This window comes from Taudactylus pleione, unplaced genomic scaffold, assembly GCF_031769625.1.
Source record: "Taudactylus pleione unplaced genomic scaffold, aTauple2 ptg000399l, whole genome shotgun sequence".
Taxonomy (NCBI): Eukaryota; Metazoa; Chordata; class Amphibia; order Anura; family Myobatrachidae; genus Taudactylus; species Taudactylus pleione.
Genome location: NW_028284801.1, coordinates 3068487 through 3088047, shown reverse-complemented (window position 1 = coordinate 3088047; position 19561 = coordinate 3068487). Strand labels below are relative to the sequence as shown.

At 44.3% G+C, this 19561-nt stretch overlaps 1 protein-coding gene across 2 annotated transcripts in view; it reads right to left on the bottom strand.

Moving 5' to 3' along the window:
- Positions 1–14528, bottom strand: part of ZBTB7A (zinc finger and BTB domain containing 7A) — a 92489-nt gene extending 77961 nt beyond the window's left edge. Inside the window, exons 1-2 of one of the 2 annotated variants that reach the window (XM_088446462.1) lie at positions 14448–14528; positions 10757–11880 (exon numbers count right to left, since the gene is read on the bottom strand). In XM_088446462.1, coding sequence (XP_088302588.1) covers positions 10757–11868 — 1112 coding nt within the window. In that variant the 5' untranslated portion in view covers positions 11869–11880; positions 14448–14528. Of the gene's footprint in view, positions 1–10756; positions 11881–13073; positions 13158–14447 lie in introns of those variants that run through there. The other variant, XM_088446463.1, reaches the window with a different exon arrangement.
- Positions 14529–19561: the final 5033 nt, after the last annotated feature.

The following is a 19561-nucleotide window of genomic DNA, read 5'->3' as shown; positions in this document are numbered from 1 at the left end:
TGTAATCCACAAATACTAGTGCTTGCGATCAAATATACATAAATAGAATCAAACAGGAAATATCAATCAATTAATTGCAAAGATCAAACAACTCTCTAGCTTAAGTGCATTGCTAAGAGAGTGTAACTATATCACTGAGTTTTCTACAGCACAGTGATCTAATGTTCCACTCCTACACCAATGTGGCTACAAATGTAGCAATTTGTTTTCAATGGTGAGGTAACTCACTTGCACTGCTTAGATTGCAATCACTACTGGAGTCCCAGTGTGAAATGCAGTCATGCTGGAGGATAAATGGGTGGGTATTGGTGCTGCTGGTGAAGCGATGGCTGTGTGTCAGCTGGCGGTAGGCTCCGGGGATGAATCGGCATCTAGCGCCTTGCAAACAAACTTCCAAATAGGCGTGCGGCAAGTGGTGATGTGCTGTGAAACAATCTCAGGTGCCTGTGTGATAACGTCATCACCAGCAGCACCAGTCTCCGGCTGCACGTTAATTGGCTCTATCCAGCCGCTGCTTCACAGCGTCCGGACGGGCTGAGCTGGGACGGACACTGGTGGGATCACGGACTTTCAGGGGTGAGATACTCCAATTTTGCAATGCACTTAAGCTAGAGAGTTGTTTGATCTTTGCAATTAATTGATTGATATTTCCTGTTTGATTCTATTTATGTATATTTGATCGCAAGCACTAGTATTTGTGGATTACATTGTATTAAAGCATCAAATTTATTTTATTTAAGCCTCCTGTTTAATTCAGACAGCAAACCTTATGTAGAGTTTTTCAATTTGAGAATTCAACAGTGCATAGCGCAGTAAAACAATTTTACACTTTCTTTTGTTTCTGTGGAGACTTTTGTCTCTAGGTTTTTGACCAAACCTGTATTACTTGCAGCTGGCACTGATTATAATCAAACAAGTTTGGTATTGAGCGCCGGGATATTTGTAGCTTTGACTGCAAATAGTTTTTTTCATAGTGAAAAGAAATTTGCATTAAATCTTGTACATCTGTGCTAATGAGTCTGAATCTGTATACGAAGTGCTACGATTCAACGGCCGAGGCTTATTCTCACGTCAAGCTCCATTGTGATTCATCTACGACTTTGTACGTGCTAAAAATGATTTCCTGTGGGGTCAAAGTCACAGCCCAGCGTCTCAAGTACTCTTAAAGTGGTGTTTTGCTGCATCTGTGATGCTAGTAAGACAACTTAAAGAGAAAGACGGTACCTCTCGGAGCAGCTCACTTGCGCTGGGCGTCTTGAAGCTAGGTGTATGAGGACACAAAATGTATGACAAAGAAACAAGACATTGTAACAGCATCCCTGTACGAACGTTACAGCAGCTATGAAAAGGATATAGGTATGTAGACACACCAATAAAATAATTATGAGGCTTACAATAACCTAAATCATTTTGAAAACAAAATAAAAATATGTATACATTAGATTTAAAGCAATTTATCTATAAACAGAGTCTGTTGTGTGACTCAGGTATTACTGTAGCTATAATAAATACAATTTTCTACCTTGTGCATGCTACTAAGAATGTGGGGAGTTTGTTTATTGTGAGTCTGGGCCTGAGGATCTGGTATGCAGTCGGGAAGCCGACAGACCTAATCCCGACAGCCTGCTTCCCGACTGTCATATCCCGGCATGGGTCTAAAGACAGGCATCGATATGCCGATGCCTGTCATTAGACATACGCCGGGAGCCCGACGCCCGGCATCCCGGTCGAAGGGACGACGGGCGCCGAGCGTGGATAGCCGCGGGGTGGGGGGGTTAGGTTTAGGGCTCCCGGGGGGACTTAGGGTTAGGCACCCCCCAGGGGTGGTTAAGTTTAGGTTAGGGGAAGGGTGGGTTAGGTTTAGGCACCCCTAAGGGAGGGTTAGGGTTAGGGGGTAGAAATAGGTTAGTATATTCCTACCTGGGGACGATCGGGATTTCCTCCTCTGCCGGGATTCCAACCGCCGGGTATGGGTCCGGCGGTAAATCATACCGATTCCGAGGATCTATAGTGCCATCATGAAAATTGCCAGCAATATGATAGAAGATTTCACTGCTTTAGTCTCAATACAGAATATGTTAAGTGTCAAATGATAAAAATAACAAAATAAATGTTCAAGATCAAATACTGGAATCAAAACAGAATGTTGCTATATGCAAGCAAAACTAAATGTCCTACACTAAAATAAGCATAGTTCTACCAATGTGGCAGTATCAGGCCAGTTTCTCAATACCGCTGCTAACATCAATGTGTGTACGTTGATGTTAGAAGGGGTATTGAGAAACTGGCCTGATACTGCCACACTGTGTATGTCCTTAATATTCACCCGATATCAATCCAATCCAAATGCAACTGCATCATAACCAGTTATGTTGATAAATGTGGTTGGAAGTTGACCACTATCTTCCTGTGTGTGTTTATATTTCAATTCCAGTCAAAGGACACAGTGAAGTTGGAGTTTGTTGTCAATGAATATTGAACCTTTTATTACAAAGGAATAATACTGTAAACTCTGCTGCCATCTATAAAAAAAATAAAAATAAATAATAATAAAAAAAAAAGTCACACACGATTTATAAGTTCCATTTTTTTTGAAAGTTATAGAACACTGGATAAGATGAAGTAGCTGCATTCTAAAGATAGATTATTAATGACAAACATCTTAGAACTAGAGTGGAAAAAGTCAGTTTATAACGTGATGGTCACTCTGCAATAGTTGCATGGTTCACCATTCAACTATCCACCAGCTCAATCCAGTTGTCATTAATAAATGTATACTTGTAGGTAGGACCGTCACTTGAGGCAAAAAAAATCATCATGGCACTGACAATTTACTTCAACTTGAAACTTTTTTGTAGTATAGAGTTAGTAAGTAATGCGGGAAGCAGTCGGACGAAATCCTGATCGCCGGCTTCCCGACTGTCTAATCCTGACAAGGTACTAATGACAGGCGTCGAAATCCTGACATACGCCAGGAGCCTGACACCCAGCATACTGATTGAAGGTAAGCCAGGTGCGGAGAGCCCGGGGAGGGGCAGGGTTAGGTTAGGGGCTCCCGGGGGGGGACTTAGGGTTAAGCACCCCCCGGGAGGGTTAGGATAGGGGAAGGGGGTGTTAGGGTTCGGCACCCCCTGAGAGACTTAGGTTTAGGCTGTGGGGAAGGGGGGGGGTTAGGTTTAGACACTTGGGGGGGGGGGGGAGTTTAGGCACCCCTAAAGGAGGGTTTGAGTAGGGAATTAGGATAGCTATGCTTACCAGAAAGAACAATCAGGATTTTTACCTCTGCCGGGCTGCCGCTGTTGGGATTAGAACCGCCAGCCATGCGGCTACTGGTAAATCATACTGATTCCAGATATGCGGCCCAAACATCTGCTAGGTAAATCCCCGATCACCCCTATATGCTGATCGACTATTTAATCTGCCGATTGGAGTACTCAAATGATCAGTGATTTCAATCATTTTTGGGAGTAGAAATTACCAAAAATATATGTGTACATGAAAGACATGAGGAAGAAAGATGGTGATAGAGTAAACATGCAGGCAACACATTAGCGTTCCCGCTAGGCTATTTTAGCAGTTAGCTGCGCCCTGCCCAATTTCAAAAGGGCAGAATGCGCCCTGCCCTTTTGGCAGCGCCCCGCTAAAACAACAAGGCGAATATCATTCCCAACCGCAGGCTGCAGTGTCCCACGGGTGGGAAAAACCAGCGCTGGAATGACCTTTCTAGGTCCGGCACCCTGCACGGCGCCGGACCTAGAGTGAACACTAATCAATGTTAGCAATATGGAGATTTAACAAAAATAGCATACCACTTGTGCAATTGCTAATTGATTGAAATGTGTTTGTGCTCATGGCATTTACACAGCAAGATAAATTTCTTTGGTCCTCTAAAGCTTGGCCAATATTTTCCAACATTTGTCCCTGCTACCCGTATCAGCAACACAGATGTTCCCTATGCTTGCAGCTTTTTACCTAGCTTTCCTCAAATCAGCCCTGTATTTGTCATGTAATAAGAAAATTTGAAAATACAGTTTAAAGGTTATTGTATGTCAGCCCAAAAAGTGATAATACGGTCAAGGAATTGGCCGACAACTTGAACCACAAGAAAAAAAAAAATATAAAAAACAACACATTTTTCACAGTGTGCATAAAAAACCAGCAACTCTGTCAGCATCATACAATAACTTAAAAAAGAAAACAATTGAGAATACCCTGAGCACACTTATGTAGCATATTTTAAAAATAAAAAAAACTTACCCTAGTCAAATCTCAGCAAATACCAATTTAATTTTGTTACAGAAGTTCATGCTCTAGTATAAAGTTTTGTATAAATGTGTGTGTTTTTATTTAAACGAGTAACTGAACTCACTTTTTATAATACATGAAATGGGAGTTCAGAAAATGGTTGCTGAAAGCCATGTTGTGTGCAATGATTTTATACATGTATCGGGCAATAGATAATGGTCAGACATTAGAAGGTGGTCAGACATTGCATAAGATGTTTCTGAAAAAAGAAGCAAAGGTCACGGTTTTATGTTCTGTGGCCAGACATACTAATCCTGAGTCAAGATGGTGTTACATTCAGTTTACATACACGATAATCACCCCATATAAATAGTTGTTCCAACATTCATAATTCAGGAAACAGTGTCCTCTACTGTCTATTAATAATTATGTATGTTTCCAAACATGACCTTTATACTTGTTAAATGCTTATGTAAGGGTTTTTGTCTTAGAGAACAGCCTATATAAGATGTCTTTTGTCAGTATAAAATCAGCCTATGCTCGATGTATTGGAAAGGTGTTGGAGAGGCTCCTGGGAATTAAACCATTTATGTTCTGAGTAGATGATCTGACAAGCAAATGTTACTCTCTTTCTTTTACTTTGTAATAAATGTCTTTTTAACTGATATTTGTTGTGTGGCTTGATTAACGTCTTTGTATCCAAAGAATCTTATCTCGTTCCACCGAGAACATTAATGGTGTCAGAAGTGGGATACAAATGATTAATAGCCATTAATCTACTTAGAATATGTAGTCGATGGTTTAGGGTTGTGCAAACCTGTTGTAAATTGCTTTCATGGTACAGTGTTGTCCTGAAGGAATGTTCCTCTGTCATTTTAAGGAGGTGTGACCTGATCAGTCAGAGTGTATACTGTATGTCACAGTATATGTGCATGTTGTCAGTTTACTGTCTTTGTGTTACTTAAACAAACAAGAAAAAATGCATTTTACATTTAAGAAATATTGTAACATTGTAAAACAGAAATTGGAACTCAGCTGGCTTATTTCCAGAGAAGCATAATGTTGGTTTTTCTCTGCCTGTTATTGAGTGTAAAAGTAGTGAAATTTTGCATAGTCCCGTGGATGTTGTGAAGGGAAGAGGGAGTGTAAAATCTATGCAGGAAAAAGCAGCAGTGATAAGCAAGCCTGTCTCACATATAGAGAAAGAAAACCTGAAGCCACCTTGTCCCATGACTTCACATTGTCCCATGAATTCACGAGGGAGGGGCAGCTGTAAAAGCACAGCTGTAATTGAGAGAGGTATTGATATTACAGAAGCTCTTGATAGTCACACATTGTTAGAATAAGAGTATGATCCTGAATTGAATGGAAACAAATGTGTGCAAGATGTATTAGAAAAAGAGGTTTCTGACAACGTATCATTGGTTTGTGAGATGAATGATGGTACACCTGAATTACCACGTACTGCCCAGTTTGCTATCCGTGCTGAACAATACTCAGAAAGTGCCTGAGTGTCCATTAGAAAAGGTTGGGCTAGGTGATGATGGTGGAGTGGTTATGGTGCCCAGTGAGGAATGGGAGATTACAAGAGCCAGGGGGTGGGAAATAGGCAGGATTGCCATAAAAGTCCATACTCCTGTGACACAAAATTGCCCCAACACGAGATTTCATTTATATGGCATGATTATCAAAGAGTTACGTGAAGTTTCACAATGATGAAAATGCATGGTTTGCAAATGAGGATTGTGGGTTATCAGTTATTAATGAGACAGTAGTGGTGGTTAACACACTGATACTGATAACCAGTGAGACATCACATATGGCAATACACAACAGTCTTGAACTCACAACATACCAACTGATTGGGGAAATGCTGTTTGATAATGGAGAGCAACAAAGAAAAATTTGGGATGTAAACACTGTTTTGCATTGCAGAAAAGCGGATTGTGAGTAGTAAGAAAGAAAAGACCCCAGTGTATTTCCTGATACAATTTTTATCAGTCAATTGTTTTAAATCAGCTGAAAGATGCACAGTCACCAACAGCGATTACCAGAGCGTACATGTCCATTGTAAGGAGTTCAAAGCAGAGGAATGGATTGTGTATAACAGAGGGATGCAAAATCAGACTTTGATACATGGACGATGGTACGCAAAAGGATACGCATGAAACAACAAGGTCCTTACGTTGTACCAGTTATATCACAGCCGACTGCTGGGCTTGTCAAATTTAAAACCATTGTTTCCAACAATACCAGGACTGGACTATAATGCTGCTTGCACCAATACCGAACTGTTATGGACTCTTTCTGTAGCGATGCAGCCATCTTTTCAGACTGTCAGACAGGCACATGAAGAAAAGGAGCTACTCCTACTGCAAATAGGTGGGAGACCAGCTCAGGTGTCAGAGTCATATGCCAAATTAAAAGAAGACCAGCTGCAACTTGTGTGGTTCATAGATGGATCAGCCACACTGACAATGCAAGAACACTGCTGGACAGCAGCAGCATTACAGCCAGTTATCTGGGGTGGCACTGCCCTGTGCAACTGTATTCCTGTGTCCGTGGGCCATGTCAATGCCCACACTGGACTAGATGCTATTGAAGTTACGTATATACTGGTTCAATGCAGAACAGTGGCGCTTACCCCTGAAGAACGAAGATAACTGTACAATCTTGGATAATGGGCTCATGTGCAGTGTGGCCGCAGAGAAGCAGAAGCAGAAGGCCTGTATGCCTGGGCCCAGAGAAAAGGAATTCCCATGACACAGTTGATGGCAAGAAACATCGTGGAGAAATGCAAAACAGATCAGCTGGTGAACTACAAGGAAAAGCAAACCGAATACATGGGCACTATTATACAGAGGAAAACTAGCAGGACACCTGTGGCGGATAGCTTTCTTTGTCTATGTGCCCACTGGTGTGGGGGAGCCAAATTCTGCTGCACTGCGGTGGACACCTACTCTTTGGTGATTGTTGCTCGCCCTCTGTACATGCAAATACACATGCCCTGAATGGTGAAATTCATTGCAGACACAGCACTGATTGTGCAAAGACTTGTGAGCTATGAAGGAGCTGATGGTACATTTCAGCAAGCCTTATTCCAAACCATGGAGAGACAATGCAGAAAACGGTCACATTTGACAAAGACAAACATCTCTGAGACATTCGAGAAACTTTGAGCAAACACAGCACGGAGTACACTGGATGATCATTTGCATTTCTTACTATCCACAAAACTGCCAGTGTGAAAGTTTTCTTTAAATAACTGAAAAGTTCGGATGTTATATACAGATTAGATATTACAGTAGAATGTATATATCTGTTTGTTATAGTAGCAGCTGATTAAACATTTTTCTTTAATCGCTTTGTTTAGTAAGATTTAACAAGGGTTAAGGTGTAGATTTTGCTGTTAGGCAAATACACAGACATTTAAGTCAGGGCTTGAAAATTTTTTGTGAAATCTATGAGCCATCTTAAAAGTTTAGGAGCCAGACCATCGTCCATTACCAAAATATATGAAAGCTTGTATAGACCACCACACATGCCCTTTCAGTGCCCCTCAACCTAGTAGTAAGCCCCCTGTAATAGTGCCCCCAGTAGTAAGCCCCTTGTAATAGTGCCCCCAGTAGTAAGCCCCTTCTAATAGTGCCCCCAGTAGTAAGCTCCCTGCAATAGTGTCCCCAGTACTAAGCTCCCTGCAATAGTGCCCCCAGTACTAAGCTCCCTGCAATAGTGCCCCCAGTACTAAGCCCCCTGCAATAGTGCCCCCAGTACTAAGCCCCCTGCAATAGTACCCCCAGTACTAAGCCCCCTCTTTTAGTGCCCCCAGTACTAAGCCCCCTCTTTTAGTGCCCCCAGTACTAAGCCCTCTCTATTAGTGCCCCCAGTACTAAGCCCCCTCTATTAGTGCCCCCAGTACTAAGCCCCCTCTATTAGTGCCCCCAGTACTAAGCCCCCTCTAAGTGTGCTGCGTACACACATACAAAAAGAACCAGAATACTTACCGTAGGCCACGATCCTGTGTCCACTACCGCTCATCGGAACTATGGGAGAGACATCATGACGTCTCTCCCATAGTGCCCATGTGGGGAGCCGGACACTGGAGCTCAGGAGTGAGCTTCGGCTGCCGCCACTCCTCGTTGCTGTGGGAGAGACGTCATGACATCTCTCCCATAGTGCCCGTGGGGGGAACCGGACGCCGGAGCTCAGGAGTGAGCTCCGGCTGCCGCTGCGGGGAGTCGGGCGCCCGTTGGTAAAATTTCAGCGGGCGCCCGGCAAATGGAGCTTCCCTGCGGTGGTCACGAGGACTAAAGTCTTAGATGCCATGGCAACCTGGTGCCCGGAATTTGTCGAGCCCTGATTTAAGTAGAAAATTTATATGACCAATGTATTGGGCTGTATTAGATATTGAGACTCACCCTGTTTCTTCCTTCTTTCCGGATGTATCATCAAGAAAGATGATGTCCCTCATGTTTATCCCGGCCTTGTGATACTACTGTATATCAGAGACTGCATTACCAAGTGCCCGATGACAACAGGGGAAGACTGTAAAATTGCATGGGATCTCCCACAGTGCAAGGATGGGGAGACATTGACAACAACAACTGCAATGTGGTGTGATCTCACACTGGACAATTTCAGATACCATCAAGGGCTCAATGTCCAAGTGTTGTTTGTACGTGTATGGTGAAAAGACAAAGAATTATTAAATAATGGAATATTAACACAAGGGGATTTTACACAGAGGAATTTGTTACCTGATAATGTGTATTACCTTAGTGGTAGAAAAGTGATGAATGAATGACTGCCTTCTACATCATAAATCCAAGGGTGGATTGTAATGGGAGTTCAGAAAATGGTTACTGAAAGCCATGTTGCGTGCAATGATTTTATATATGTATCAGGCAAGTGATAATCGTTAGATATTAGAAAGTGGTCAGACATTGCATAAGGAGTTTCTGACAGAAAAAAGCAAAGGTCACTGTTTTATGTTCTGTGGCCAGACATACTAATCCTAAGTCAACATGGTGTTACCTTCAGTTTATCTGAGTACATACACGATAAACACCCCTCATAGTTGTTCCAACATTCATAATTGAGGCAACAGTGCCCCCTATTGTCTATTAATTATTATGGATATTGTCTAAACATGACCTTTATACTTGTTAAAGGCTTATGTAGGGGTTTTTGTCTTAGAGAACAGCCTATATAAGATGTAATTTGTCAGTATACAATCAGCCTATGCCTATGCTCGATGTATTGGAGAGGTGTTCAGAAAGGCTCCTGGGAATTAAGCCATTTATGTACTGAGTAGATGATCTGACAAGCAAGTTAAGTGTTTATTATATTTTACTCTCTTTCTTTTACTTTGTAATAAATGTATTTTTAACTGCTCTTTGTTGTGTGGCTTGATTAAAGTCTTTGTATCCAAAGAATCTTATCTCGTTCCACCGAGAACAATACTTTGGCCCAAAAGGTATTGTTGATTTAGTCTTTGACTGATATTTCAGTAAGCAGTATTGTACCCTTATTCCAAATGCAAATACACAGAAAAGTGTAGTTCTTTGGGCACAACAATTTAAGCAAAAAAATTACAAACGGGGTTTCATTTCACTACAACCTCAGGTTTATCAATATATTTCTATATGACAAAGCTTAGGCTAAGGTAAATAATATGGCCCCTAACTGAACAAGCTAGGATTTATTTTTTTTTGCAAAATTGTGTGCCTAATTAGGCAGACAAAGTTGTTGTGCTACTAAGTAAATAAAACAGATTCCTTTTTACATGCATTTACTTGCCTTAACAGTGAAATTAATAATATGCATCCATTAAGCTAAAGCAAGCTGGATAAAATCACTCTAGGCCTTATTCTTAATCATATGCAGATGCATCTAGCGAACTTTAGCAAACTGCACATGTGCCGTACCAAAGATACACATCTTTGTGTATCTCTGGGTGATGTGGAGACAGACGCACCTTGGCCATTTCTCTCAGTACATGAAATAGGAGTTTCTGTTAATCAACTGGGAATTTGCTTGGAAGAGAACGGTCTCATGGGAGTGTCATAGGAATGTAGCCAGGGTTGCGTTCTAATATGAATCGAGCGTATGCTGAACGAACGTCAAATACTAGTGAGGACTACAATGCCGGCAAATAAAATACAGTGGGGCACCGCAATGCATACACATGAAGACGTGTGTGCATTACCATTTTGTTAGCAAAATAGTTGCATTCCGAATGCAGCCATATATGAAGCTGTGTGTGACTCAGGACCACTATCTCCATTAGGCGTGCTGGAGTCAACTACATTTGGGAGAGTAGCTGCAATATTATGGCACAAAACACCACATTTACTTTGAATCAACAAGCATCTCATTATGGCACACGTCACTCTAAAATAAGCTGTCTCCATTTGTATGTACTGTAACATCATCAATGCCTTAAGGAAACAACGAAGAAAACATGGCTAAAAATTAGTTTATCGTGCTTATGTACATTTGTCATCATTACCTGGTAAACCGGACCTTGCAGATCATACACTCATATGGCTTCTCCCCAGTGTGGGTCCGGATGTGCCGAGGCAGCTTTCCTGCTCCCTGAATAACTTTCTCACATATTGGGCACTTCTGAAAGGCTTTGGCCCTCATTTTCTTCTCCACTTTTCGACTCCAGCCCTGGTAACTACATGTCCCTTCTTCACCATCCTCTTCTTCCTCTTCCTCCTCCTCATGAGGGCCACTACGGAAATATTTCAAGTAATAGTCCATAATTCCCTCTTCACCCCCATCTTCTGGACCCACACCCTCCCGCTGAGATGCACTCATCATGTGCTGCAATAAAGCACTTGCCGTCAGGCTGTTTATCTCATCCAGGCATGGCCCTCCACCTCCAAGATATGGGGAATTTCCTGTGTCCTGCGGTTCAGTTCCACCATCCCTATTTTCCTCTTCCATCAGGAGTCTATAATGGCCATTATGTGAGGGGACATATGTCTGGTCCTCATCTCTCTCCTGCCACCCATCCAAAAGTTGCTCCTCTGACCCATTGTTTTGTAAAGCATGGTGGTACCCCTCCTCTAATTTGGATGATTGCTCGGTTTCTTCAACCAGTGGACATGTGCGGTTAAAAGGACTCCCTTCCTGTCCCTTGCTCTGGAAGTACTCCAGATATTCCTGTGCCCGTGCCAGGTTTTGTGGATCACCTAAATTCTCAGGGTCTCTCTGGCCTAAGAAGGGGCCATCCAAAAGGTCAGCACATACATTCCGGACAGTTCCAATGTCCAGTAAACGTGAGGTATCTAGGATCTCACCCACGTTCCCTGCACTCAGTGTTAAGGTGGCTGTGTAAGCAAAGTCAAGAATAGCAGAAAGGGATTCAGCAGTTACAAAGTCCAACTGATAGACAGTCAGTCGCTCAGCAGCAGGTCCTGATGTGAATAACTGGCGAAAGTAAAGGCTACAGGCAGCAAGGACAGAACGATGTGCAGGGAAATCCCGACCTTGGCAAAGAAGAAGTACATCACACAACTCCCCTCGCTGTCGCTGCCCATTCAGGGCACAGAGAATATCACTACCATGGTCCGGAAAGGGGATTCCAATAGGACCATCAACAGAAGATGCCATACTGCTTTAACCCTGTATAAAATTGAAAAAGAGGGTGTATGTATCATAAAGTTAAAAAGGTATTATATATCCCAATATTGGAAAACACAATTTGGAAATAAAGCAATTGGGAAAAAAACAAAAAGGAAATAGGTGTGCCCTGTTTTTTTGCAGAGATGATCTGTTAAAATGCCTAAAGTATTAATTACATTCAGGGAAGTGGTGTCGATAAGAGGCAAAAGACACCCATTGTTCCAAAATAATTTTGCAAACAAGACTAATATAGGAAGACAAAAGCTGCAAGACTAAAGTGAGATATTAATCTTTATTTTAGCCACATGTCCTGGCCTATGTCAGGCTTCCTAACAAACTGGCCTGACAATGTTAGCCTGAAAAAGAAAATGTTTTACCTATTACAAAAAATAAATATTTAAGTTAAATACATCATGCTCATCTTTGAAAATGATTCACATCAATTGAAACAGCATTCTATTCTATTAATACTGCAGTCCCTTTACGTCAGCTAGTACATGAAATAACCAGAGTAGAAGTAGTAGATTATAATAGGGTACATGTGTTCTGGCTACCATGTCAAATAAACATATACTATACAATCCGGTTTTGGAATGATAATCAGAATGTCAGACTGTGTTATAGGTTGGTGGCAGAGTTGCACTTTTTTTTCCAACTGAGTTACCTCTGCCTATGACATCTAGAAATCAGATGGCCAATTCTGCAGGGTGATATGTACCCAATGCAGACTTCAAAAAAGGCAGATGGGCGATTATTTTATCCCACTTGTCACACATAACTTTACTAGTGAGACATCTGTGTGGCTTGGTATAGCAGTACCAATGCATTCCCCTCCAGTATTTTAGTATTAGTCACTAACAGCACCGTGACAGAACTAGTAGGAAACCCCTGTGCAGCTGGATACATACAGCATTGGATTACTGAACCCAAGCATGACCTGTCTGTTATCTGCTTACAGCAGCCTCCGTCACATCTAAAGCCTTAATCATGAGCTCAGCCTCCCTGTCAGCAGCACACTGTATACTCTGTCACTTTGACAACACTCTCTTTGCTAAACATGACCATACTGCTTTGCCTCAGCATGATCTGGCATAGCCCTTCCCCCACACACAACTCTGCCACCACTCAGTATGTGCATGACCCGGAGTCCCCCCTGCCGTGGTGGTATCCTCCTCTACTCCCCACTCTCACACCTGTGTCTGTATCGGGTCCAGCTGCTCCCCCACAGCAGGGAGGCTCTGAGCTCACGGACACACACACGGAACAGTCACTGGCAGACTGGCACCTTGCCACCCCCCACCCACCATCACTGAGGTGGGGCCTTGTGCTTCCCGCGCATGAGGGGGGGGCGAGAGTTCACAGCTATAGCTGGGTTATGATTGGGGGGGGGGGGGGGTTGATAGTAGTAGATGTGTCCCTCATTAGTAAGGGTCCCTCCTGTCCAGTATACAGGGGACATACTGGCATGGGGTCTGCGCACTGCATACATGGCATGACACGCAGCGGATAAGGATTAGACAGTGCAGCAGACGACTGCAATGCATTCCCCTGGTCATCCAGTATTCCCTGAGTTCTATTACCTGTGTGCATATACTGTGCCATATACATACCCAGGAGCAGCAGCAGCACACTGTCACACACACTGTCACACATATGGGGCAGACCCCTGCGCTTAAGGACTGCTAAGAATATACTAATTACAGAATAGCTGGAGATAATAATATCCTGTTTATTGGTAGTATAGGAGCAGCAGCCCATTTACCATATTTCCAATAGACCGTGCTGGGTGACAGAATGGCAGCCCTAATAAAACATGACACATACGACATAACTGCCTCCTGGCTGCCGCTGCATAGTCTGGACTCGGGTCGGGAGATAAAACTAGCAGGTGGCCGAGGTGTCTCACAGGCAGGGAAGGGTTAAAGATCCTTAGAAGAAACAGGAACTTTGTATGACAGGGCTGTCAGAGCCCCTCTTGTCCCCTCCCAGCGCCGCCTACTCCTATTGGCTGCCCTGCACTGTTACCAGCAGTCTCTGCTCTCGGCCTTGCTGCTGCCTCTCACTGTGCACCTTGGGAGATGCAGTCCACTCGGACCCCGTCACCTGCAGCGACACAAGCGTGGGGGGACAAGACCCATGTATGCACACACTGGACTCCTCCCATACACACAGACAGTGGCCTGTTGCTGCTGTTTCCCCTCTGCAAAGCAGCAGCTCCAACGAGTGCAGGATAATCATAACACTAGCAGCATGGAGGAGGAGGCGGCGGACGGACAACTTCTCAAAAGATGTACTCACTAAATAAACTGCCCCCCATCATCATCTGGCGTCTAGCTCCTGTCTACCCTGCAGGGACACACGTGTTCTAGAGGCGCACTGACAGCTCAGTGAGGGGACAGCTCTATGCTGGTTGGTAATCATGTCAGTGGCAGAAGAGTATAGAATCATTATATGCAGTGGATGCAACAGGGTTAATTACTCCTGTGATCACCTCCCACAGTGGGTGCTTCCATGAACCGATGGTGGCCCGGCTCGTGAGTTGTGGGCGGTGCGCGGCTGCTGCCTACCTGCTGGTAGGGAGGTAGATAAGTATGTGCAGGCGCTGTACACACACACTGACTGCTGCGCCGCCGCTGCTGATCCCTTCCTGGTCTGTGCGAGCGCGCGGGGGTACTCCCTTCTCTTAAAGGAGAAGCTGTCCACCTTTCCTGGGCTCGCCCACCACTCGCGTGAGACCCACTGTCCAAGACGATTAAACAACTATTATGATTGTGTTGTAACTTGGCAGCATGATTACACTTGGGCCCTGATTCAGACCCGCAGGCAGCTCGCAGGGTCTGTGGGCGTTTTTTTTTTTTGTCTCCAGGCCACTCGCAAAGCTGTGGGTGTTCACCCGCATCTTGTGCGAGTGGGCTGGAGACCGTCACAATTATCGCAACCATCGGGCTTGCGACGAGACCCTGGGGTAGGGTCTCGGCTGCCGCAAGCCCGAGTGGACTCCCTGCTCTAATAGAGCAGGAAGTCCACTACTGACATCACTAGTGATGTAAGTAGGTCCTCCCACAAACGCCAGGTGTTTGTGCAGCCACACGCCTACAAAACAGGGTGAGCTGTCACTCACCATCGACAGCCGCCCCATCTTGTAGTGAGCTCTGCAGCGACTGAAGTTCAGTCGCTCGACGGGGCTCGCGCACACCGGACGTGGCGCATGCACAGTGGCTCTGAATCAGGCCCTTGGTGCACAATCGACGTAGCCATTTATTTGCAACTCTTTTTTTTTTTTTAAAGATTATCTTACTAGAACGTACTTACTACACATTATTTATTACCAGTTATTTATATAGCGCACACATTTGCATCGCTTTACAGAGAATATTTAGTTATTCACATCAGTGCCTGCCCCAGTGGAGCTTACAATCTATATTCCCTATCACATGCTCACACACATACACACTAGGGTAAATTTTTGTTGGGAACCAATTAACCTACCAGCATATTTTTAGAGTGTGGGAGGAAAACCGGGGTACCCGGAAGAAACCCACGCAAGCACAAGGAGAATATACAAATTCCACGCAGTTAGGGCCATAGTGAGAACAGAACCCACAACTTCAGTGCTGTGAGGTAGTAATGCTAATATTAGCACTTTTAGGGGCCCAATAATTTGCATGTGATCTGGGCATTATATTACCGCCCATAATTGCAGTGCAAGATGCGATCCAATGTATTACCTGGTACCCGCAGAGACGGGCTCCGAAAGGAGCCAATTCCTGCAATGTGTCCGGAGTGCAGCTAGGGCTGCTGTGCATTCACGGCAGCCATTCCCGGAGAGGCCTTTTCCAGCTAATTATGTGATGTTTAGCCCATTGGTACAACAGATGGCATTAGCTGCGGAAGTTGGTAAATCTGGCAGCATCGCATCCCCCATAGAAAACTATGGGGGCTGCAATCGGGAAAGGAGGGATCGCAGCAGATATTGGAGATATCTGCTGCGGTCCCTCCATATATCGGGGAGATACTAAATATTTGCGGCTACCTCCTGAAAACAGGTGTTTTCAGGAAATAAGCCGCAAATATTTATTGATAATTAGGCCCCCTTGTAACAGCTGGTGGGCTAGGTAGCATACAGTGCATCCAGAAAGTATTCACAACGCTTCACTTTTTCCACATTTTGTTACGTTACAGCCTTATTCCAAAATGGAATGAATTAATTTTTGTCCTCAAAATTCTACACATAATACCCCATAATGACAACGTGTAAAAAGTTTTTTGCAATTTTTGCAAATTTAATAAATAAAAAAAAATAAGAAATCACATGTAACCTTTGCTCAATACTTAGTTGATGCACCTTTGGCAGCAATTACAGCCTCAAGTCTTTTTGAATATGATGCCACAAGCTTGGCACACCTATTTTTGGGCAGTTTCGCCCATTGATCTTTGCAGCACCTCTCAAGTTCCATCAGGTTGAATGGGAAGCGTCAGTGCACAGCCATTTTCAGATCTCTCCAGAGATGTTCAATTGGATTCAATAAAAGAAAAAAGACCAGGCGCTATCTTACCAACCAATTATAACACAATTATTAAAATTAATTTAACCTTTGTTCAGCTGCTATCAAAGAATGGGTAGATGCCACTACCCACAAAAAAGATCCCAAGGAAAATGTAATTTATAAAGAGCACTTTTTGACAAAAGATTTAATACATAAAAATGACCTTACATACAGATACTAAGACATTACATTACAATAAACAAAAAGTAGTGTTTTACACAAAACCGGCCGGTGTATACACTCATCAGTCAGCTAATAGGACCATACAAAAAATTTTGGTCATATGGTATTGAGAATACACCTTATTTGGTGTTATATGAAGACCATTTTTTTGCAAGCATGAAAAAAATCAATAGCATGAGACTTTGGGCCTGATTCAGACCCACTCGCAAGCGGCTGTCCGCTCGCAAGTGGGTCGATGGTGTGCTCTGCGCTTGCGCACGACGGCGGGAGCTCCGTCGTGCGCATGCGCCAGACGCGACGAGCGAAGGACTTTCCTTCGCTCGTTGTGTCTGATCAAAGGGGGCGTGCTGTCGATGTTGATTGACAGCACGCCCCCTTTGGTTGGCGTGCCTCCCTGACGGGGGCGTTCCCACGGGAACGCCTACCGTCAGAAGCCGGCCCACTGACATCACTAGTGATGTCAGTGGGAGTGATTTTGGCTCTGATAGAGCCAAAATCACTCCGGGGCTTGCGGTTGAAAACCTCAACCGCAGGCTCCGGCTCGCAGTTTCGATGGTCAAGACCATCGCGGCCATCAAACTGCACGCTCGTATAGGCTGTGGGTGGTGACCCACAGCTATACGAGCGTCCAGGAGGACTCTCCATAGTTATGGAGGCCGGCCCTCATTCAGAGCGTGCGCTCTGCTCAGAGCGTACGGCTCTGAATGAGGGCCTTTATCTGCTTAAGAAAAACAGATTGGTTTGTTCCAAAGATAGGGGTATTAGTCAATATTCATTGCAAATGATTCCGTGCACTAACTTGTTTAGTAATTAGTACATGCATGCATCCAAGTTTTCAGCTCTATGAATGTTAGTTGTTATGCCCCAGTTGTTAGTAAACACTTGTGCCAAGAGGGTTAATAGGCAAGAGGACATTCAGAGCAAGCAATGAAGACAGTTTTTAGATCCCTTATTCATGCAAGCCGGAGTTTTGAACAGATTAACTCCTTTTGGGAACTCAGGAGCGTAACTAGGTCAGTTTGTTGCTCCCGTACTCACAGTTCACCCGGGTGATGTGACGAGTGTTATAGCGCCAGCTGGTTTGGATAAGCAGACCCTTAACGCGTTTCTTCGCCTCCGTCTATGCTCGGCGGCTACCTCAGAAGTTCTGGTCTCTGTCTGGGCCAGTCAAGGACATTCACAGAGTTGTCCTGAAGCCACTCTCTTGATATCTTGGCTGTGTGCTTAGGGTCATTGTCCTGCTGAAAGATGAACCATCGCCCCAGTCAGAGGTCAAGAGCACTCTGGAGCAGGTTTTCATCCAGGATGTCTCTGAACATTGCTGCATTCAACTTTCCCTCTATCCTGACTAGTCTCCCAGTTCCTGCCGCTGAAAAACATTCCCATAGATTTATGCTGCCACCACCATGCTTCTCTGTAGGGATGGTATTGGCCTGGTGATGAGCGGTGCCTGGTTTTCTCCAAACATAACGTCTGGCATTTACGCCAAAGAGTTCAATCTTTGGCTCTCATGGTCTGAGAGTCCTTCAGGTGCATTTTAGCAAACTCCAGGTGCGCTGCCATGTGCTTTTTACATTGGAGTGGCTTCCGTCTGGTCACTCTACCATACAGGCCCGATTGGTGGATTTCTGCAGAGATGGTTGTCCTTCTGGAAGGTTCTCCTCTCCACAGAGGAATGCTGTAGCTCTGACAGATTGACCATTAGGTTCTTGGTCATCTACCTGAATAGAGCCCTTCTCCCCTGATCGCTCAGTTTAGACGGTCGGCCAACTCTAGGAAGAGTCCTGGCGACTCCGAACTTCCATTTATGGATGATGGAGGTCACTGTGCTCATTGGGACCTTCAAAGCAGCAGATATTTTTCTATACCCTTCCCCAAATTTGTGCCTCGAGACAATCCTGTCTCGGAGGTCTACAGACAATTCCTTGGACTTCATGCTTGGTGTGTGCTCTGACCTGCACTGTCAAGTGTGGGACCTTATATAGAAGTGTATGCCTTTCAAAATCATGTCCAATCAACTGAATTTACCACAGGTGGACTCCAATTAAGCTGTAGAAACATCTCAAGGATGATCAGTGGAAACAGGATGCACCTGAGCTCAATTTTGAGCTTCATGGCAAAGGCTGTGAATACTTATGTACATGTGATTTCTTAGTGGGGTTTTTTTTTTATTAAATTTGCAAAAATCTCAAAAAAAAATTTTTGCACATTGTCATTATGGGGTATTGTGTGTAGAATTTTGAGGACAAAAAATGAATTTATTAAATAAGGCCGTAACATAACAAAATGTGGAAAAAGTGAATACTTTCCAGATGCACTGTACATCCCAATATACACTGGAGCAAGGGGAATCCCTGCCTGAACCAAGAGCACAGCCATGCGGTCCGCTGGTTATATTACTTTACACGGTCACTGACAGGCTTTTTACAGCTGTTCACTAAAAATGGATAATAACCACTAAAAGAGTGGTCTCTCCTAAAGAAGACCATTCTTTATTAACAAGTGATATTCTTGTTATCACTAGGGGTCCGAGCACCCCTGGCAAAGTAATGGACTGGGGCGCCCCTGCCCTCTTATTTTTGGAATAATTACACTGTACTTTTGTTGCCTTCCCAGCCATCCCCTGTATGTTTCATTAGCCAGCACCTCCTTCTGTCTCCCCAGCCAGCCCCCCTTCTGTCGCACCAGTCCCTGGCCTCCAGCCGCCGCAGCCCACATATAATGACCATCTTTTGTATCTTCTGGCTGCGGCTGGCTCCTCAGTGTGACAGTGCAGCGATGCGGCGCGCATTACATCATGTCGTCATACACGCCTTGTCTCAAGAAAACACTGGGGCGTATCTGGGACCCCAGTCCCGCTCAGTTCTACCTTCTGGCCACGGATGGCACAGCTAGACGGCGCCCCTGGCGAGGGCCATCCTTGTCAAGGAGTAGATATGCCCCTGGTTATC